Genomic DNA, 23,209 nt, shown 5'->3' with positions numbered 1-23,209 from the left:
ATAGGAGGTGCAGAGAAATCCCAGTTCAGCATTTTTTGAAAGCTGTCTCTTGCCAGCTCATTCTATCAAAACATAACAAAAGGGGCTTTATAAACTGTTTTGGTCTCTCTATCATAAAACATCCTACATGATAAAATTAGGGGCTGGGGTAGACCATATGGGTAATGGGTGTTATATACAAATTTGTTGAAGATAGCAACTTGGTTCATTGCTCACAGAAAATCTCAGTATAGCACACTTAATAAAAGGCTGCTCCATTATCACAGTGAAAAATATTACCCCACTCTAAATGAGGTTATTCTTAGACTCTGAGACGTCTCTTTTATTGCCACATCCTTGCATGAGTGGAAAATCAATGGAGTTTATCATTCACTGCTATGACAACTGTTAACCTAAATCTTTGGTGGAGAAGAAGCCTTTAGTGATGTGATGGGGCTGGCTCTTGGCAGCTCACAGGATTTGGTTGTGTACATCTTCCCTGACCTCAGATTGGTAGCTTGAAACTGGTCACAGTAGGAGCATTTACACCGTGGAAATTGGCACACACTACACATCAGGTTGATTCTTCCCCTTGTCCTTGAAAGCAAGTTGGTAAACATTAACCAGCACACTACTGCCTCTGAGACAAAAGTTCTTTTCTTTTCAATTTTTGGCTGTGCTGGGTCTTCATTGATGCGAGTTGGCTTTCTCTAGTTGTGGCGAGCTGGAGCTACTCTTCATTGAGATGCTCAGGCTTCTCATTGCAGTGACTTCACTTGTTGTGGAGCGTGGGCTCTAGGTGCAGGGGCTTCAGTAGTTGCGGCTCAGGGACTCTAGAGTGCAGGCTTCAGTGGTTCTGGTGTTTGGAGTTAGTTGCCTCACAACATGTGGGATCTTCCTGGACAGGGATCCAACCTGTGTCCCCTGCATTGGCAGGCAGATTGAGACAGAGGTTCTTAAACTTTTTTGTTCCATGGATCCTTTTGAGATTTGCCAAAGCCCCACCTCTGAACAATGTTTTTTTTTTTTGATTCAATGAAGTCATTAAATGGTTCAAAGAACAAGTCTATGATATAGTTCCATGTATGCTTCTCTAATGATATTTGTAATAACATGATCCAGAAGCAGATTTAAATTAGGTTAAGTAGTGATTAACATAAATTGATTTTGAGATCTCTGCAATGCTAGTGAGGTAAGAAAATATCTATAATTTCTACTGGAGACAAAGTCATTGGTCCAGCTAATACGGCTATGATTTTTTCTGGGGGGGGGGGGGCTACATTCATGACTGAAAGAAAGGCCACATTTCAGGTAGCTGTTTGTGAAAGTAAAGATGTCATTTGTTTTCCTTACAAGCCCGTGACTGCTTTGAATACTATCCAGTGACCCCTTGGGAACACACTGACTCTGGGTTAAGAAGGCCTCTCTCAGAATCTTCTTTCACATTTGCAAGCATCACAATGAACCTTTCTGCTTCATATAGGTTATCTCCAAAGTAGAGGTAAAAGGGAGGACTTCTCTAGAAAATATGGCTATCATTGAACTCCAGTCAGTATTCACAAAATTCACAAATAATATTTCTGTTTATATGGTAATTCCTCAAGCTCTTGTTTTCACTTAAATAAGCACTTCCACCTTGATTATTCAGCTATAGCTCTATCACGTCAGGTGAATGCTTTTATTTATAGCCCAAAATGTCATGTAGCCCAGACATCATGCTTGAAATCTTCGCTCTGTTGTCCATGCACATGTCTTTCTCAACCCTACCTCTCAAACCCACCCATCTTTCTCTGTTCACTCTCCAAGCTCAGACTGGAATTCATTTCCAGTTAGACTGTTAGAATAAACTCCTAACAGCTCATTCTAACTTCAGTCTTGCCTCCTCCAATTTATTCTGTGCTCTGCTTTCAGTTATTTCTCCAGAACACAGATCTAACCATTTCACACACACACATCCTTTCCCCAGAGTGTATTTTCTTGAGCTGAAGCCAGTCTTCATTGCCATCATTCCCCCCAAAAGAATGTTCCAGAAATGGTAGAAGGTTCCACATTCCCCCAGGCATGCCCTGCATATTCCCAGCCCCTCACAGTCTATCCACTTTTCTAGAAGGCCCTTCATCCTTGTTTTGCCTTCTGTTGGTCTATCTGATCCTGCAGAATTCTACAGTCCCTATTCTCGCATTGAACTTTGTTTTTTCCTTTCTTGTTTCCTTTAACACACAATTTCAGTTTGTGTTATTTCATCTGTGAGCCTCAATATAGAAGGGATGGAAATATACCCAACCTGAACTTACTGGGCTTCCCAGGTGCCTCAGTAGTAAAGAATCCGCCTGCCAGTGAGGGAGACCCAGAAGGTGCAGGTTCAATCCCTGGGTCGGGAAGATCCCCTGGAGGAGGAAATGGTAACCCACTCTAGCATTCTTGCCTGGAAAATTCCATGGACAGAGAAGCCTGGCAGACTACAGTTTATGGGATTGCAAAGAGTCAGACATGACTAAGCGACTAACACACATACACACACACGTGTAACTTTGTTCTGTATTTGTAAATGTGATGTTATATTTTCATAATTTAAAAAATAAAAAAGAAGAAATCTTAGGTTTATAATTGACCCAAGGAAACACTCATTAGCATATGATGCCAAGGACTTTGCTTATTAATTAATCTATTAGGTGTAACATTATAAGTGTAAGTAGAAACACAATATAGGATTCATCTCCTTTTCTACATTGGCAAACAAGCCAGTTTTGGACTTTAATAATTGCAAATACCATCAACCAAGAGATTTAAGGAGATTCCTAAGTCTGTAATTTCTTTACTTGAAATTAATATTGTGATGCTGTATAGTTAACCAGATTTATAATCATATGAGAAATATACCATCATGAGGACTAAATTAAGTGGGTCATCCTTTTTGTAGGACCTGATGATGCACAGCAAAAAATAGAACCTCATCACACAGTCGTGCTGGGAGAAGGTGACAGTGTCCATGTGGAGAACAAGGTAAAATTAAAAATATTTCTTTTTTCAAAAAATTTTTTTGTTTTTAAAAAATGTTAGTATAATTTTGAATGTTACTTTCCATTAACAGTTATTACAAAATTTTGGCTATATTCCCCATGTTGTACAATACATTCTTGAGCCTATCTCAAGAATGCACCCAGTGGTTTATATCTCCTAATCCCTCATCTCTATATTACCCCTCCCCTACCCCTGGTGACCACTAGTTGTTTTCTATATCTGTGAGTCTGCTTTTTTTGTTATATTCACTAGTTTATTGTATTTTTTAGGTTCTACATTAAGTATTATCATATAGTATCTCTCTTTCTCTGTCTGACTTACTTCAATTAACATAATGCTGTCTAAGTCCATCCATGTTGATACAAATAGCAAACTTCCATTTTTTATGACTGAGTAATATTACATTGTATATATGTACCACATTGTCTTTATCCATTAATCTGTTGATGGACACTTAAATTGCTTTAATCTTTTTAACTTGTACTTTCTACTAGTTTCCAGTTTCCAAAAAAAAATGCCCAAATCTCCTGTGTACCTGGACAATTTTTTCTCTTCCTCAGGGAAAGAAACTGTGCCACAAGTTTATCAAGCAGTCTCATTAACTTCAGTTATTTCTAGTGGTTTATTTTAAGGTATTACCTGTACCTCTTCCTCATCTTTAGGAATCCTCGAAAGTCCGAATTGTTTACCCCTAGAAATTTGAATCTGAGGCAACAGCTCTCCTTGTCTCTTGTTTTTTCTTTCTTTATGCACTTGATTGATTTTATCTTTGGCATAAGTGAAAATGGATCAGCACTCTAGGGGTATAAATGTAGATCTACATACACAGTCCCATGGAGCCCTTTGAGATTTGGCCCCATGTCGAACTGAGAGGAATATATGCTCTATCTCGTAGTCTTTTTGTGTTGAATCCTTGCTTTGTAAGTAAAGTTTCTGATATTGTCAAGGAGCTTTTTAATCTTTGTTGACAGATTTCTTCCTCGTGTTCCTTCTTTTTATTCCTTTGGACAAGTCACTCACCATCTTGTGAGCCTATGAGGCCCATATGGCTGCTTTGTGCCATTCTAATGAGGAAAATTGAGGAGACAGTTGTGCCAAAGCTCCTGCAAAGTTGAATTTAGAAAAGTAGGGATTAAAACTGTGTCAGCATGCAGGTGACTGGCAGAGAGGCCATCTGACTGACCGCCAGCTCTCCGACCCTGGCATGGTAGAATTCAGTGGGTGTGAGGAAGGTTGCCTTTGCTGACTGTTCCCCTATCGCTCCTTTAATTCTCTGTGGCACCTCCAGGAGCAGTGAAGTCAAGGGAAGCAGAGGCCCGTGAGCTCTAGAGGAAATGCGTATCTTAGGGTCCGTGCTCACTGTTATTAGGTTACACTGTATGAAACTGCCACGTCTGACCTATAAAAATGATGATTTCATCCGTTTCTACCCAATGCACGAAAGAGGCATGGAAGCTATATATAAGCCAGAGAGCCTCCTGACACCAGGTTAGGCTGTAACATTACCTGGTTTAACTTGACAACCTCAGGCCTCTCTGTGATGTAGCACAGGGTACACTGCAGGTGATCAGGATTTGGAAGCTGAAGCAGAACACCAGAATGAAGATGTGAGGGGAGCCAGAAATAGGGAGGCAGTGGGATGTAAAAAAAAAAAAATTGTCGGCTGAAGCCATCAGTTCTGTGACCCAGGGGCAAGGTTCTGTTACATGCCCCTCTGTAATTTTGACTGTATGTAAGTGTAGCTTGAGCCATCAAGACATTAGGAAGAGCTCTTAGCTCCAAAAATTAGCCTTTACATGAGTGTGTAGCACTTATATCCAGGAAGAGTAGAAAGTCCCCCTTAGACACCACAGGAAGAGCCTGTGACAGTGTGAATCTTGGCTTTGCCACTCATTAGCCACATGACCTTGGACACAGTTCTCAACACCCCACCCCCCCCGCCCCGGGCTTTGTTCAGCTTTTTGTCTGCAGATTTGAAATCATGATGCCAGCCGCATGGGGCTGTCAGACTATGTGTGATTATGCAGGTCAAGAGTCTAGGCCACATCTAGCATGGGGCTCAGTAATTTATGCCCAATAGACCAGATGTATACTTTTCCTAAAGTTTCATTGAATCCCAGTCACACCCATTCATTTCCATTTGTCTGTGGTTGCTTTCATACCACAGGGAAGTGGCTGTGACAGAGACTGGGTGGCCCACAAAGCCTAAAATCTTTACTCTCTGGCTCTTTACAAGGACAGCTTTGCTTACCCCTAATCTAGTACACAGTGGGTGTCCAGTGATGATAGCTGGAAAGTTAACTGATCTAAACACTTGATGTGACAGGTGGTCATGCCACATACATGTTACTTAATGAGGATTCATACCTTGGGCCCTCAGGTTTAGGACACGTAATTTTCTGCAGCTAGAAAAAGGCCTTAAAGGACTCTTATTCAATTGGGCTCCAGGCCAGAGGTGTCTTCACTTAGGACTAGGAGTAGCCTGATGATGAAAGGATGACCTGTGCCTTCATGGTTCTCCCCTGTTCCCCCGTGCACAGAGTTGTGGGCAGGAATGAGGAGCTGATAGGTAGTCCCTGGATTTCCTCTGTTCTGCTCTTCCTTTGCTTCTCATTCTGTGTCTTCACCCTCATGCCTGTCTCCCTGGTGGCCCAGGAGTCTGGGTGGGTTTCTTCGGAATGGCTAGTCCTTGGGCAGATGAGGAGGGCAGTGAAGAGTTGATGTAGACCACATCTTGGACCAGCACATTTTAGGCCACAGGGAGCTCTGTCTTTCTCACGCAGAGTGTGGATTATCTTTTGGTGACTGTACTCTGAAGTCTTCCAGGAGGGGAAGCAACTGCAGGGGGCTTGGTGTATACTGAAGAGTTGTTAAGCCAGACTCTTTGACTTCTGAGAAGAAGCCCAAACCCCAGCATTGACTTCAAAATGTCCCTAACTTTTATGTTGTTCTTAGAGATGGAGCTCAATCCCGGGCTACTCTGGACATTTAAGCCTGGACTGGAATGGCCACCCTGGAACAGCCTATGTTCTGAGCATTCAGGCTCCCTGTGCTGCTTTGGCAGCAAGGTACCACCACACTTAGTACCCTGGTTGCTAACATGGCTCCCTGGTCAGGAGCACATGGATTTGATGTGAAGGCTTGGTCTCACCTTTAAACTTGTGTTTGTACTAGTGTCCTATTGAGAAAGTCTTAAGCCTCATGGTTAACAGACTTACTTGTAGTTTGTCATGGTAGGCAATCAACTCCTCTTTGACTGCCATTGAAACCATACTTGAGAGTAATGGTACTCTAACAAATTTGTCTTTCAATTTTTAATTAAATGCTAATCTGTATTAATTTAATGTATTCCCTGTGAATGGTGCCAGTTAAAGAGTACCATTTAAAGTTAGAGACAACTTTTTGCTGATGTATAAAAAATAGTAAAATAAACCATTAATCTTCAAAAACTGGCAACAGTTCATTGTTTTCACTTTCACTTGACCTAAGAAATATAAACAATGAAATCGAGTAAGAATAATTGCATGCAATTAAGTCCTGTTAAATCTCACTTTCTGGTAATGTTTTTCAGGTAATATTTTACTATAATAAATGTTCCTGAGGCAAAAGCATGCCTTTAGATTCATTCTCAGAGTCCGAGAGCCATCTCAAGCTTTGTATTGAATATTTCTGATCAATAAAACAAACTCTGAATGCATATTCACAGTGTAGAAGTTATCACCAGCTTAGATGAATCTTAGGGCTTCATCTGAGCTTCAAACCATTCTTGTCATTATCAGTGGAACTCAAGACATATCTTGGCAATTTTTATGGAATAACAGAGCATTTTGTAAAAGTGAATTGTTACATAAACCCAGAAGGTCCTGACTCAAAACTAAACTCTGAGAAGGTGTGCCAAAGTGAAAGACATGTTCTGGATCCCAAAAAATCATGAGTGTAGGTTGGGGCAGCTATCCATGAAGCAGTAGGTGGACTTCTGTTACCTTTGTATGACAGTCTTTTTATCAGACCCCAATAGGGCACTGACTTAGATCCACACAGGGACTCATGACCTTCAATAGGTCTTTCCTTCTGCCTGCTTTGACCAGTCTTCTCATTTGATATTGTACCCAAGGTCACCTTGCCATAGACGAGAACTTTTCAAGATAGCAGCAATTGCACTCTAGTGCACAAGCCACAGGAGAAGGCAATGGCACCCCGCTCCAGTACTCTTGCCTGGAAAATCCCATGGACAGAGGAGCCTGCAATCCCGGGCTACTCTGGACATTTAAGCCTGGACTGGAATGGCCACCCTGGAACAGCCTATGTTCTGAGCATTCAGGCTCCCTGTGCTGCTTTGGCAGCAAGGTACCACACTTAGTACCCTGGTTGCTAACATGGCTCCCTGGTCAGGAGCACATGGATTTGATGTGAAGGCTTGGTCTCACCTTTAAACTTGTGTTTGTACTAGTGTCCATGGGGTCGTGAAGAGTCGGACACAACTGAGTGACTTCACTTTCACTTTTCACTTTCATGCATTGGAGAAGGAAATGGCAACCCACTCCAGTATTCTTGCCTGGAGAATCCCAGGTACAGAGGAGCCTGGTGGGCTGCCGTCTATGGGGTCGCACAGAGTTGGACACGACTGATGCGACTCGGCAGCAGCAGCTGCACAAGTCACAAGAGCACTCTAGTGAAAATTCAGAAAGATCATCAGCTTTCACCAAAGAAGGCTAGGTAAGGGAAGAAAAAGGATGCACTTAAGGAAAAAGAAAAAGACCCAAAACATCTGGCTTAGGTTAGAGGGCAAGGGTCCATGCAGTGGTTAATTTTGTGAAAAAGTCATTCAGAGGAGCTTGGGCCAGCCTGCTGCTTTCTGAAATGGAAAGCCCAATACCCAAACAACTCTACACCCAGCAGTTGGATCATTTTTCATTTCAGACCAAACACTAGTGTCCTTTTATCCTACTGTCTGACTTATAAATGAAAGTCATCATTTGATTTGACAAATGTCAAAAGGGACAAAACTTGAATTTTGAGCACTTTATTATTATTCCAAATTGTGTAAACTGTAGGACACATTTGTCACTCACAAAAGATGTATCTTCTGAATTAAGAAAGTTACATTCTGAGGAGTCATAAACCCGTGACACAAGGAGGTTGGCCTTTTCTTTCCTTTTCTCTTATGACTCCTGATCCTTTTTCCCCTGTTTCCTGAACCTAGAAGTCAAGTGCTTAGCTCCTCCAAAAACAAACACCTCAAAACAGTTTGTAGTGATATCTCCCTCAGATTAAAGTATAAATGATGTAATACCAGTGATCAGAACTATTTATAAGATACTTTTCTTGAATGTGTCATTTGATTCACACTGAAATTTCGCCCCTTCAAAGCCCTTAGTGAATAAATCTTTTTCTATAACTGCATGCTTTAAGTTGAATTTTTTAGTCACTTAAACATGACATTGAATAAGAAAACATTTAAGTTGAATAAGAAACCCTCCCCTTTCTTGTGGACTCTTGGGCTACTGCATGATACTCTGCACAGTTTAACTTACTCATAACCTTGGGTTATCAGCATGTAAATATATTGATTACTCTGCTGAGCTATAAAGTATGATGAGGTCTTTAGGGCCTGCTGGCTCCTACAGTAAGTGGTCCTAGACTACTTTTTAAGCTTCTGTGTCTGTTTTTCATAGTTTTGCTTGTTTTTTTGCTTTGAATTTCCATAACTGATGTTAAGCTATCCATTTCCTTGTACTGCTGTATAGTGGTGCTTTGAATCTCATGGATCTGATGACCACAAAGCCTAACTATTAACATTGCATACAGTGTCACAATAAGTGGGAATTGAATGAGGGTCTATGCTGAGGTTAAAATACTAATCTAGAAGATGGAGTTTATGACATCTATTTTTAAAATTTGAATTAGCAAAAGCCTTTTTAGTTTACTCTTTTTTTTTTAACTCCTGACTCAGGACTTCTTTATTGCATGCTTGAAATATGCCCCAGTATGCAGTGGTTTTTTTTTAACCTCCTAAAATATAACAGTTTCAATTGCTTGCCACATATCTGTTTTTAAAAGGCAAAGGACATTTACTGCCTTCCCCAAAATGTCATTTACTTTTCTGTCAAATGTCATTGAATTTTCAATTTTGTTTGAAGGATATTGCTTTACAATGTTACAGTGGTCTCTGCCTTACACCATCGCCAATCAGTCATCAGTTGAGTTCAGTTGCATCTGACTCTTTGCAACCCCATAGACTGCAACATGCCAGGCTTCCCTGTCCATCACCAATTCCTGGAGCTTACTCAAACTCATGTCCATCAAGTCGGTGATGCCATCTGACCATCTCATCCTCTGTCGTCCTCTTCTCCTGCCTTCAATCTTTCCCAGCATCAGGGTCTTTTCAAATGAGTCAGTTCTTCGCATCAGGTGGCCAAAGTATTGGAGCTCTAGCTTAAGCATCAATCCTTCCAATGAATACTCAGGTCTGACCTCCTTTAGGCTTGACTGGTTTGATCTCCTTGCTGTCCAAGGGACTCTCAAGAGTCTTCTCCAACACCACAGTTCAAAAGCATCAATTCTTTGGCGCTCAGCTTTCTTTATGGTCCAACTCTCACATCCATACATGACTGCTAGAAAAAAACATAATTTTAAGAATACTGGAGTGCGTTGCCATTTCCTTCTCCAGGGGATCTTCCTGACCCAGGGATCAATCCCAGGGATCAATCCAGGGATCAATCTGCCTGTGTTGCAGGCAGATTCTTTACCACCTGAGCCACCAGGGAAGCCCAACTGACACTTGACTAGTCAGGCCTTTGTTGGCGAAGTAATGTCTCTGCTTTTTAATATGCTGTCTAGGTTTGTCATAACTTTTCTTCCAGGGAGTAAGCATCTTTTAATTTCATGGTTGCAGTCACCAATCTGCAGTGATTTCGGAGCCCAAGAAAATAAAGTCTGTCACTGTTTCCATTGTTCCCCCATCTATTTGCCATGAAGTGATGGGACCAGATGCCATGATCTTAGTTTTTTGAATGTTGAGTTTTAAGCCAGCTTTTTCACTCTCCTCTTTCACTTTCCTCTAGAGGCTCTTTAGTTCCTTTTCACTTTCTGCCATAGGGGTGTTGTCATCTGCATATCTGAGGTTATTGATATTTCTCCCTGCAATCTTGATTCCAGCTTGTGCTTCATCCAGCCAGCATTTCTCATGATGTACGCTGCATATAAATTAAATAAGCCAAAAAAAAAAGTTAAATAAGCAAGGTGACAATATACAACCTTGACATACTCCTTTCCCGATTTGGAACCAATTTGTTGTTCCATGTCCAGTTCTAACTATTTTTTCTTGACCTGCATACAGGTTTCTCAGGAGGCAGGTAAGATGGTCTGGTATTCCCATCTCTTTAAGAATTTTCCAGTTTGTTGTGATTCACACAAAGGCTTTAGCATAATCAATAAAGCAGGAGTAGATGTCTTTCTGGAATTCCTTTGCTTTTTCTATGATCCAACGGATGTTGGCAATTTGATCTCTGGTTCCTCTGCCTTTTCTAAATCCAGCTTGAACATCTGGAAATTCTCGGTTCATGTAATGTTGAAGCCTAGCTTGGAGAATTTTCAGCATTACTTTGCTATCATGTGAGATGAGTAATTGTGCGATAGTTTGAGCATTCTTTGGCATTACCTTTCGCTGAGATTGGAATGAAACGTGACCTTTTCCAGTCCTGCGGCCACTGCTGAGTTTACCAAATTTGTTGGCATATTAAGTGTAGCACTTTAACAGCATCATCTTTTAGGATTTCAAATAACTCAACTGGAATTCCATCACCTCCACTAGCTTCGTTTGTAGTGATTTTTCCTGAGGCCCATTTGACTTCACACTCCAGGATGTCTGACTCTAGGCAAGTGATCACAGCATCGTGGTCATCTAGGTCATAAGATCTTTTTTGTACAGTTCTTCTGTGTATTCTTGCCACCTTTTCTTAATATCTTCTGCTTCTGTTAGGTCCATATCATTTCTGTCCTTTATTGTGCCCATCTTTGCATGAAATGTTCCCTTGGTATCTCTAATTTTCTTGAAGAAATCTCTAGTCTTTCCAGTTCTGTTGTGTTCCTCTATTTCTTTGCATTGATCACTTAAGGCTTTCTTATCGCTTTTTGCTATTCTTTGGAACTCTGCATTCAGATGGATATCTTTCCTTTTCTCCTTTGCCTTTTGTTTCTCTTCTTTTCTCAGCTATTTGTAAGGGCTCCTCATACAACCATTTTGCATTTCTTCTTATTGGTCTCTACCTTACATCACTGCAAATCAGTCATAGTTATGTATATATATATTCCCTCCCTCTTGAGCCTTCCCCCACCCCCACCCCATCCCACTCCTCTAGGTTGTCACAGAGTGCCGGGCTGGGCTCCCTGTGTTATATAGCAACTTCCCACTAGTTATCTGTTATACACATGAGAGTGTATATATGTCAGTGCTATTTTCTAAATTTATCCTAGCCTCTCCTTCCCCTGCTTTGTGCACAAGTCTGTTCTCTACATCTGGGTCTCTATTTCTTCTCTCTAAATAGCTTACTCTGTTGATTTTTAGCTGAGTTCACATTAGTAGATTTTGACAGCAAATAGGGAGTAAATTAAGACTTTCACAGAAATCATTTCACCATATTTATCTTATCACAAGTGTGGTGGGAGGTTCCTCTGCTGGTTTCTCTGGCATGATTGTGTCAGAAGACATTAGCAATAGGAGGGCTGTCTGGAAGTTTACAGCACCCTAATGATTTTTGGGCCCCAAAATCACTGCAGATGGTGATTGCAGCCATGAAATTAAAAGACGCTTACTCCTTGGATGGAAAATTATGACCAACCTAGATAGCATATTAAAAAGCAGAGACATTACTTTGCCAACTAAGGTCCATCTAGTCAAGGCTATGGTTTTTCCAGTGGTCATGTACGGATGTGGGAGTTGGACTGTGAAGAAAGCTGAGTGCCGAAAAATTGATGCTTTTCAACTGTGGTGTTGGAGAAGACTCTTGAGAGTCCCTTGGACTGCAAGGAGATCCAACCAGTCCATCCTAAAGGAGATCAGTCCTGGGTGAACACTGATCCTGAAGCTGAAACTCCAATACTTTGGCCACCTCATGCAAAGAGTTAACTCATTGGAAAAGACCCTGATGCTGGGAGGGATTGGGGGCAGGAGGAGAAGGGGATGACAGAGGATGAGATGGCTGGATGGCATCACTGACTCGATGGGCATGAATTTGAGTAAACTCCGGGAGTTGGTGATGGACAGGGAGCCCTGGCGTGTTGCGATTCACGGGGTCGCAAAGAGTCGGACATGACTGAGCGACTGAACTGAACTGAATGATGTACAGAAAATCTCCCTAGTGATGTATAGAAAAGTGTATCTTTCCCTGCATCCACACTAATATTGGATTTAATAATTAATATTTTTTTCAGTTTCAGGGATAAAAGACCTTATCTTAATTGTAAACAAAGACAATAGGATCCTTTTGGAGAGAAATTTGCCTGAACAGATGTCCCTGGGATGTTTTTATAAGGTTCCATTTAGTGCAGCATTTCTGGGGTATATTTTATACTAATAGTAATAAATGTTGAAAGTAATAAAATGTTCCTTTTGGATTTGCATGAATAATTTTCCATTCTCAAAATTAAAATTTTAGTAGGAAATTATAAGCTCTATAATAAGCCAAGTTATTTATAGTTTGTCATAAAGGTGTTTCTAATTAAAGAAAAATCTTAATTTAAATTCTCCTTTATTTGAATAGGTTATTATTTTGGTGGTTGGGACATATTCTTGAGTTTTGATTGCCACCAAGCATCTTAAAGAATGATCATTTCCCTATTGCACATTGCACAGAAAATATTTCTGGAATTTATCTTTAGAATTAAGGACATTATCCATTTGGCCAGAAGGTCAGCTTCAAATCATTCCTAACCAGATAGTCAAAAATAAATCTATTTATTGTTTGTTGCTTTCTTTCTTGCCTTTAGGATCCTGAGAGAAGCCACTTTGTCCTAATTGCTGGGGAGCCATTGAAAGAACCAGTTGTCCAGCATGGTAAGTCACAAATGATGGCGATTTTCTTGGTTGGTTTTCATTTCTTTGAAAGCAGAGTATATCTATAGTATCACTGGGAAGAACAGCTGGATTTTTGTCCTCTATGTACAAAGTTGAGGATTTTGTTTCATTTTTCTATTGTCAAAGGAAAATATACACATGGTATTTATTTCTATATTCATGCTCTCTTTCTTTTCAAGAAACATTTCTTGAGTATCCATCATGTGTAGGACATGGAGGTTTGAACTTTTGGAGGACCAAAAACAGTATTTTTTATGTTGTGTGAAGAGAATTTCAACTTAAAAGATTTTATGGTCTACTGGGGAGTTGAATATCATTTTTATCTTTACCAAAAATAACAATGATTTCTTTGTTTTTCTTTTTGGCTATACCACATGGCTTGTGGGACCTTAGCTCCCAGTGACTGAACCCGGGTCCATGGCAGTGAACGTGCTGAGTCCTAACCACTGGACCACCAGGGAATTCCCATAACAGTGATTTCAATACTGTCCTTATAGTTTATTGTCTTATTAGTGAAAAATAGGAACCTCTTAGGAATATTTCTTTGGAAGTCTCTAAAATATTTGAATCAATCTTAGTTAATTGAAAAAAAAAAAAGCAAATATAGGGAATTCCCTGGTGCCAGTGGCTAGGACTCTGCACTTTCACTGCTGAGGACCCACGTTCAACCCCTGGTTGGGGAACTAAAATACCACAAGCCATGCAGCATGGCCAAAAAAAAAAAAAAAAACCAACCAAACCAAATAAATAAATAAAGACATAAGAAGATAGACAACAAGGGATTACTGTATAGCACAGGAAACTATATTCAATATTCTATAATAGACCATAATGGAAAAGAATGTAAAAAAGAATATATGTGTGTGTCTATATGTATCACTGAATCACTTTGCTTTACAGCAGAAATTAACACAAAATTGTAAATAAACTGTACTTTAATACAACAAAACAAATAGAGATAACTGTGGTATAGTAGAAATAGGACTGTACTTGGAGGCAGAAAATCCTGAAATAGGTACTCATGATAGTCACTTCAGTTCTTTGTCTTGACTTCTTCAAAATGTTGTTATTTGATTAAGTGAGGATCATCTAAAAGCACCTAGAACTCAACCTATTATTTAGATAAATGCCACAAAGCATAGTGTACCTCCACTTACCTAAATATTAAATTTAACATGCATTAAAATCTCATTACGCTACCTTGCCTTGGCTAATGATATGCACAGTGGTTTTAGAAAAAAAAAAAAGACCCAACTGGTCATAAATTTAAAGAAAACTGACTACTTTTAAAATATTCATTTTTGTTCTATTAGTAATTTAAGAGGAAAGCATTTAATTTTACCCCACCTAGCCCATAGCATTTGACCTGGATTTTCCAGGCTTCTGATTTCCACTCCAAAGGTTCATGGTTCTCATTTTCTTTTATCTTGATTAAACAGCCCTGAAATAGTTTGTTTTTCTGGAAGAAGCCTGCAGACAAATTGAGTAGGATCACCAACTTTATTAATAGCAACTAGTATTTAGGTGGGAGAACAATGTGTGGGATGGAAATCTTCTAAGTTAAGCATTGTCCCCTGCATCAGTGATGAAAACCAAGAATTCAGCTACAATAGGTGACAGGCCAAAGGAGTGGGACCACCTGTAGCCACCCTCCATTTGCCTCCCATGAATCCTATCCAAGGCTTGGAACTTGGGGATACTGGGTGTGCTGGCACGCACAAACTTAGATTAACCAAACAACATAGAGATGGCTCCTGAAATCTCAGTTAATGAGAGGCAAAGCATTCTACTTGTTTATTTTCTTTCGTTACCTTTTTCAAACCCAGAAAATGTCCTTTTATCTGGGCCTGTTTGAAGACCGCCACAACCATCTCCTGCCTATTTGGGAACCAGTACTAGTTGATGAGGAAAACGGAATCCAGATGTTCCACTTCTTTACATAACAAATACTTGGGTAGCACTATCTGCTAAGAGGTTTGTTGGCCACATAGCTGGCTTCACACTCGAGCTGTGCAATTCCAGCCCCCAGGCTTCTGCCCCTCCCTGTGCCTGGTTGCCCCTTCTCTGTCCTGTGGCTTCTGTGACGGAAAGTAATTGTTAGTGGTGGAGCTGGGATTTGATCCCTAGTCTCCTGAACCCTTGTCTTGTGTGTCTCCATTATAGGAAGTTTCTCCATAATGAGAAATTAAACTCACACCATTTTTATTAAGGTAGAGGGAGGAAGTTCAAAGACTTAATTAGAGAAGAGATGAAATGTGTAGGTTAAGATGCCCATCAGCAGATGAATGGATAAGGAAGCTGTGGTACATATACACCATGGAATATTACTCAGCCGATAAAAAAGAATTCATTTGAATCAGTTCTAATGAGATGGATGAAACTGGAGCCCATTATACAGAGTGAAGTGAGCCAGAAAGATAAAGAACATTACAGCATACTAACACATATATATGGAATTTAGAAAGATGGTAACGATAACCCTATATGCAAAACAGAAAAAGAGACACAGAAGTACAGAACAGACTTTTGAACTCTGTGGGAGAAGGTGAGGGTGGGATGTTTCGAAAGAACTGCATGTATATTATCTATGGTGAAACAGACCACCAGCCCAGGTGGGATGCATGAGTCAAGTGCTCGGGCCTGGTGGGCTGGGAAGACCCAGAGGAATCGGGTGGAGAGGGAGGTGGGAGGGGGGATAGGGATGGGGAATACGTGTAAATCTATGGCTGATTCATATCAATGTATGACAAAACCCACTGAAAAATTAAAAATAAATAAATAAATAAATAATTAAAAAAAAGAAATGTGTAGGTTAAAAGAGGTTTGATAGAATTATACATAACTAGCAAATAATTTTCTTGTTCATAACCCTTACATGTATTAAAAAACATGCCTTCTGGGGGATATAGTGTACAACCTGGTGATTATAGTCAATAACACTGTACTGCATATTTGGAAGTTGCTAAGAGAGTAGATCTGAAAAGTTCTCATCACAAGAAAAAAATTCTGTTATTATGTGTGCTAAGAGATGATAACTAGACATATTGTGGTCATTTCCAGTGTATGCAAATACCAAATAATTATGTTATACTGGAAACTTATATAATGCTGTATGTGAGTTATACCTGAATTTCAGAAAAATAAATTAATTTAGTTATATACTGTTACCCCCACCAAAAGGGCTTCCCAATTGGCACTAGTGGTAAAGAACCCATCCTAATGCAGGAGATGTAAGAGATGCGGATTTGATCCCTGAGTTGGGAAGATCCCCTGGAGGAGGGCATGGCAACCCACTCCAGTATTCTTGCCTGGAGAATTCCATGGACAGAGGAGCCTGGTGGGCTACAGTCCATAGGGCTATAAGGAGTTGGACATGATTGAAATGACTTAGCATGCACACGTTCCCTGCCACCACCACCCCAAAAAAGAAAAACAAAAACATGCACTTTCTGGTTTCAGTTTTCTTCTTCAGGATTTGAGATGAGCTTCCTTACCTTGGCTTTGGAGGGCTCACGCTTCCAGTGATTACCTTGTTTCTCAAAGTGTGGTCCTTGAACCAGCAGCATCAGCATCACTGGAGAGAGAGAAATGCAGAGTATCAGACCTCACTCCAGACCTTCTGGTTCAGAATCTGCATTTTAATAAGATTCCCAGGTGATTCACGTGCACATTATGATTTGGGAAGCACAGCAGAATACCCCAGAGAAGTGTCCAAATGGAAGCCCAGAAGTGTACTGTGTACAGAAAAGGAATTGGGGGAGGAGAGAGGTGCTTCACAAGTCCCATCTCTAGCAAAATTTGATGTGCAGAAAGTCACTCCTTGGCCCAGTACCTGCTCTCATTTTCTGAGTTCTACTTCCCTTTCTTTTCTGTATCCTTTAAAAAGTTGACTTTTCCAGGATGCCCTCTAGAATTTATTATTTATTTTGCATATTTCCTACCTGGTATAGTCCACATCTCCAGATGAAATTTCTCTCGTGAGCCCCAGAACCCTGTTTCCAACAATGTACTGAGCACCTCTGCCAGGAAGCTGTCTGATTGTCTCCAGTGCCTTCATGTCAGAATATCCAGAACTGAGCTCCTTGCTCCCACAGTTTCCTGTGTCTCGTGTCTCAGATAGCCTTAAACAATTCCACCATCAACTCAGCCTCCCAGGCCAGACATCTTCTCTACCCTGATGCGAAAGGTGTCTTCTCCAAACTGCACATCAGATCACAGTGCTGTCTACTTAACTCTTTGGTGATTCCCGATCACCTGCGGAATTAGGTCCAAACGTCTTCCGAGAGATCAAGTTCAAAACCCAGAGTGGTCTGACCTCTTCCTCCCTATCAGATCCCGTCCCCCTTTGTTTCCCGCTTCGAGCCTTCCTTCCAGCGCTGTGCCCCACTCTCACTGCCCCCCGCATGCTAGTCCTGGAAACGTCTTTCCTCCATGTCTGCCTGTTTGGACATCACCATGTTTATGAGTTCTGTCCTGGGCTGCTCCTCCTCCCCTTTCTGTGCTAATTCTTTGAATTTTCCATGCTTTTGTCATTCTGTTTGTCACACTGCTTTGTAATAATTTGTTTTCGTATCTGTCTGTGTGATGGATTTGAGATCCTTGAGGGGAGAGCGTCTGTCGTTCAGCTTTGTCTCTAGCTCATTATTTGTCTCTAGTTCATTATTCAATAAGTGCACAATAAATACTGGATAGATGAGTCATTAAATGAATGAATTTAGATGCCTGCTACCTGTTTTCCCTTTCTCTTGCCATCCTGTACCTTGCAGCCTCTCAAAAGGCCTCAATATCATCAAGGCATGTGATATTGGAATCTTCCTTCTCAAGTGCTAAACCAAAGTGAATGCCAAATCTGTGCTGATATGCTAACAGTAATTAATAAGTTTGGCTGTATTATTCCAGGTATTAAGTTATGCTTTAATCTGGGTCTCTCAGAGACAAACCTCTTAGACGAAGCACTTTGTAAAAGGCTCCTGATGGAACGTCTGCAGGCTAGGGCAAGAGATATACTGAATGGATAAATCTGTCAACTGCTTTCAAGACACTGCCAATGCCATATAAGAGCTGGCCCTGTTTATCCAACAGACGTTGGAGGTGATACAGACTAAGACAATACCCTTTTGCTCCTACAGTATGTGAAGAGAGGGAAAGAGACATTCTGCCTCTTGGTTGATGAGAAGAGGACTTCTACACCTTTAGCAAAAGCCAAGTTCAAACCTAGGAATTAGACAAACTGTGACCCATGGGCCAAATCTGTCTACTACATGTTTTTGTAAATAAATTTTCTTGGAATATTATCTATGATTGCTTTTGTGCTTCAACAGAAGAGTTGAGTGGTTAAGACAGACACAGTTTGACCCACAAAATCTAAAATATATACTATCTGACCTAAGTGTACTGACCCCTGGGGACTCCAAAATGTGATGTCTTCTTGACTTGAAAATTTTGTAATTTAGTGTCTGTCAGGTGCTACTAATTTTAAGAAATGACTTGGACCCCTCACACAAGGACACAGCCTCATATACTGTGCAGATACCAACACTGTGATGACATTTGCCAATTTTTTAAAATCAGTTCAGTTCTTGATATCAGTCAATTCAATTCTATACAACTGACAACAACAATAAATCTTAAAAGTTCTCTTCACAAGAAAACAAATTCTGTAACTATGGATGGTGACAGATGTTAAGTAACCTAATGTAGCAATCATTTCCCAATATATACAAATAGCAAATCATTATACTGCACACCTGAAACTAATGTGTGTCCATTATACTTAGATAAAAAAGATAAAGAGGATAAAGAGAAGTAACAACTACAAAATTAGTTACAATAGAACCAAACCTGAGAATGTTTCAGATAAAAATAATGTCATTGCTGATGACAGCCTGGAGTGGATGACTGAGATATAATTACATTTCTTTATCTGAAGTTTGTTCTTTATAATCATAAACAATCCTAGTCAAGAAACTTGTACTACAGTCCTCAGGGATCGGGTGCTGTGAAAATAACCTTGTTCAGATATGCCTGAGTTTGTTTCAAATTAAGAAGTACAGAAATACGTACCATTTTCACAAGAGAAAAAAATGTTCTCATCACCTGGGACTTTCTGAATGTCTCTTTTCTGCTCTAGGTCCATTTGTGATGAACACAGATGAAGAGATTTCTCAGGCCATTCTTGATTTCAGAAATGCTAGAAACGGCTTTGAAAGAGCCAAAACCTGGAAATCAAAGATCGGAAACTAGTGACAAGCATAAGGGCAGCTCTGACTGCCTTCTAGAACGTTGCCCTTTGTAACATCCACCCATTCAGTATGTGCAGTTTCCAAGGCTGACATCGCCAGTGTTTGTAAAGAATTCCACACTCAAGTGATAACATGTTTTTTTGTTTGTTTGTTTAAATATAGCACTGTGTGTAAGATATTTCCTGGCTCAAGCAAATAAACCTAATTGTTGCTTCTCTAAAAATCAGTGGGCTTCATTTCAACCTAAATTACTAAGCTTCTGTTAAAAATTTTTTGTATATGTTTACCTTTCCACAGATGTGTGCCTATTTTGTCATATTTGTGCCTGTATGTTTTTTAAAGCGTATTTGATTACTTTCTGTGTGTCTCACTGGTATAGGTGTGTGAGCATCTGAGGTCTCTTTCTGAGCAGTGCAGTTTCCATGCCTATGTGCTAGGGTTGGTTTCATGTTACAGGTTATCTGCATTAAAGTAACAGCAATTCTGAGCGCTTCAGTCAGTTTTCAAAACTGCCCTGCTATTGGTAGGGACACGACAGGATTACGGCCAAGACTTCCCTGCTTTTTCTGCCAAAATCTGTGTCAGATTTAAGACACATGCTCCTGCAAGCTTCCATGGGGGTTGTGAAAAAAGTTTGAATCCACAATTGGGTCCCAGCCTTCTGTAGCTGCAAACATTGGTGGCCGCACCACCTCCTTATAAAACAACTTGAACCTGGGTATAGGGTGGAAAGATTTTTTTATTTTTTTAATTTGCTGGACATTAAATGGATTTAGAGTGCTTTCTCATTTCAAGTAGAAGACATGTCCACTTCCTGATTATTTTTGGAGCATGAGAACATTTATAATTTTTTTCATCTCTTTCCCCCTTCCATCAGATTGCACAGAAACGCACCTTGACTAATTGATTTTGATCACAACTGATGACTTGTTTTTCCCTGTGAACTCTTGGGGTTTCGAACTTTCCTTCTGGAGAATGCCTTTTGAACCAGTTTGCTCTAGCTGCCTGATGTCAACTGCTTGGTAATCAGTGGATACTGAATACAGAATATCCAGAATGTACAGACAGTGGGCAGTGGTGAATATTTTCATGATGTCTTCTCTGCAGTTGGTGCAGGGCTCCAGTTATGAACGTGGACCAGTGAAGGTAGGTGAGCTCAATTTTTCATGTGATGCATATGTTTAAGTTGGCTTATACAGAGGATGCTTTCTTTGCCCCCACTATTTTTGAGATAATAGCAAAATGCAGAACACTACTAATAGTGGGTAGGATATGTCCTGTACTTGTTAATGAATATTCTGTTTCTTAAGCTTACTCAGATTCTTGCCATGAGTTTTTTTAAATGCTTAGGGTAGGAGGCTTTTGGAGATGTAATAGGACATGAATGGGCATTTTGGAATCTTTTCAGATAGGAAAGTTTTCCCTCAACTGTATGTGCAGATGGCACAGTAATTTTTTATTGGAGTATAGTTATTTACAATGTTGCATTAATTTCTACTGTACCACAGTGATTTTTCTAAGGAAGCATTGATTTGTTTTTATGACACAGATAACTTTGTGGGTTGTTTATTTTCAGGTCATCTGTGAACAGCAAACGTTCCTTTTTTTAGTTAGTTAAGTTAGTTAATTTCTTCTGTAATTCAAAAACTGCCATGGGTTTCTGCAGACATTTTTCTCTCTGGTTTTCCAAGTTACCCTTTCTACCATGTAGAAGAATCTTTTTGTGGAAGTCATTTTGGTCCTTTCCTTTTTGAAATGTGTGTAAAACACAGTCATAATCAAATATTGGATTCTATCAGCAAGCATCAAATAGAACCCAATGAATTGAGAGTAATACAAAAAAATTAACTGGGATGTGACTGACTGAGCATGATTTCACCCAGTTTTATGCATTTCACAGTTTATATTGTTGTTCTCAGCTTTTGATTTTGAAAATGGTTACGATATAATTGATTTGACCAAAGTGGTGCTAAATCATTATTGATTTAAGAATCTCTGGCCGTGAACAATCAACATGGACTTGAGCTTTTGTAGCTGTTGCTAGGACGTACATTTTCAGTAAGGGTGATACCGCCCCCAACAGGGGAAAATTGTCCTTGGGGGTGAAAACGTCTTACTCTTATGTCTAAAGCACAGATGTACATACAGTAGAGAAAGAGATACACTGCATTTCTGGGAAGATTGACCTCTGTGTTAGAGGTAGAGAGCCACCTTGCCCAGCAACAACTTTCCAAATTCCAAACGGACACGAGAGGGACCACAGTCGTTCAGCTCCACTTCAGCGCCACCAGCCTGGAGTTGGGATCCCAGTGGCAGAGTGCAGATAAACTGGAATCCCATTTTGAGCCTCAGGGACAAGAGAGAAAATGAGACTTGTTTGAAACAAGTAAGGCTTTTCAGGCTGTTCAGCTGTTTTTAAGTCCACAAAACTCAGGAATCCTTTAGGTGTGTTTGGTTTATGGAGGTTCCTACCCACCTCCCAGCCCCACATGGGGTTTTAAAATATTTTCATTTTATTTTGAAGCTTCAGTTGCCTCAGTATAAGAGGAGACAGAATAGTTGGAAAGAAGTCATATTCTTTAGGTTGTTCAGCTCTTTTAAACAGCAAAGACACAAAGAATTCTCCAGTTGTCCTGGGCACAGTGAGGTTGTAAATGTTTCAGGGACTTCCCTGGTGGTCTAGTGGTTAGGACTCAGTGCTGTCCCTGCCAAGGGCCCAAGTTCAATCCCTGGTCAGGGAACTAAGATCCCACAAACCACGTGACATGGCCAAAAAAAGCTGCAGATTTACTGCCAGCAGTTTTATTAATTGTATTAAACAGTTGATTTAATAGGGCACTGGAGGAAAGCAGTTGAATTTGAATGTGATAGAAAATACGTCTTTACACAGGGAACATACAGTGTTATATGCTTAGTGATACCATTAGCAATGTTTTTTTCATATATATCTAGATTGCCTTCAAAAAGGGAAGCTCTGTATAGTGAGCTTAGATCCACCCAACACCTAGCTCAATTAAATCTTTCTGATATGAAGAAAAGACGTGCATACAGTTACACAGAAGTTTGGGCACAGATGTGAGTGGGTGGTGAAGGCTCAGGAGGTACATTATACTGGTTATTATACCTTTTCTCTTCCCCCATAATTTTCTCTTAAGAGAAAAATCCAAGAAGAAATATGTTTCTTAATGTTCTTGTTTAAATCAAAATTTACCACGAAAGCATATTCAGGGTGGTAATGGTTTGGACACTGGAATATGAATGTATTTTGTGCTTGTTGAGATAAAACTATTTCATTTATTAGAAGATGTGTCCGGGGTCCTCCTTGGTGGCCGGTCCATGAGTGTGATCTCTAACCTTTCTCTCTTCTGACTACCTCTTTTTCTGAAAGGTTGCCCTTCACCCAGTCTTCACTTTCTAGCCTTGAACATTCTGCTGTTTTTTCAGTTTAGACTAGCAGTGCCTGTGGTACAGTTATAGGAGTCTGTGAATATTCGTTATCCTGCAGTAACTGTGCAAACGGCTGCCAGTATCCCCAACAGTTGTGCTCACTGCCATTTGAGTATAAGGCCTCCTGATTTCATTAGTCTTGCCACTTGGACTTAGCTGTTTGGGGTCAGCAGTGCCTGGAATTTATGAACTGAGAAAAATCTGTTGGAAAGTCTCAACTGAAATTACTGTTTAGCTGATAAGTTTTTCAATCTGAGCAAAATATGTTTTCTTCTAGAAATAAGATTAACCCAACCCCTCTTTCTGACTCACTAGTATAACCAGAGTAACCATCTAGCTATGGGATTTATTTCTATGTCTGTTTTCTCCAGCTTTTATATATATTGGGGTAGTCATATACAGTTGCATAGGGTGTGCAGTGCACAACTCTAGGACCCTCTATCCA

The 23,209-nt window shown here is 40.2% G+C and overlaps 2 protein-coding genes across 4 annotated transcripts in view; both read left to right on the top strand.

The window, feature by feature from the left end:
* PIR (pirin) overlaps nucleotides 1-19,672 on the top strand; it is a 97,731-nt gene extending 78,059 nt beyond the window's left edge. For all 3 annotated transcript variants that reach the window (XM_065915457.1, XM_065915456.1, XM_065915455.1), the window contains 3 exons: nucleotides 2,900-2,982; nucleotides 12,988-13,054; nucleotides 19,206-19,672. In XM_065915457.1, coding sequence (XP_065771529.1) covers nucleotides 2,900-2,982; nucleotides 12,988-13,054; nucleotides 19,206-19,318 — 263 coding nt within the window. In that variant the 3' untranslated portion in view covers nucleotides 19,319-19,672. The remainder of the gene's footprint in view (nucleotides 1-2,899; nucleotides 2,983-12,987; nucleotides 13,055-19,205) is intronic.
* A 267-nt stretch (nucleotides 19,673-19,939) lies between these two features.
* VEGFD (vascular endothelial growth factor D) overlaps nucleotides 19,940-23,209 on the top strand; it is a 41,407-nt gene continuing 38,137 nt past the window's right edge. The window contains exon 1 of the mRNA XM_065915973.1: nucleotides 19,940-20,463. Coding sequence (XP_065772045.1) covers nucleotides 20,374-20,463 — 90 coding nt within the window. The 5' untranslated portion in view covers nucleotides 19,940-20,373. The remainder of the gene's footprint in view (nucleotides 20,464-23,209) is intronic.

Source organism: Muntiacus reevesi, chromosome X (assembly GCF_963930625.1).
Source record: "Muntiacus reevesi chromosome X, mMunRee1.1, whole genome shotgun sequence".
Taxonomy (NCBI): domain Eukaryota; kingdom Metazoa; phylum Chordata; class Mammalia; order Artiodactyla; family Cervidae; genus Muntiacus; species Muntiacus reevesi.
Note: the sequence above shows the minus strand (reverse complement) of the source record. Positions and strands in the feature narration are given on the sequence as shown.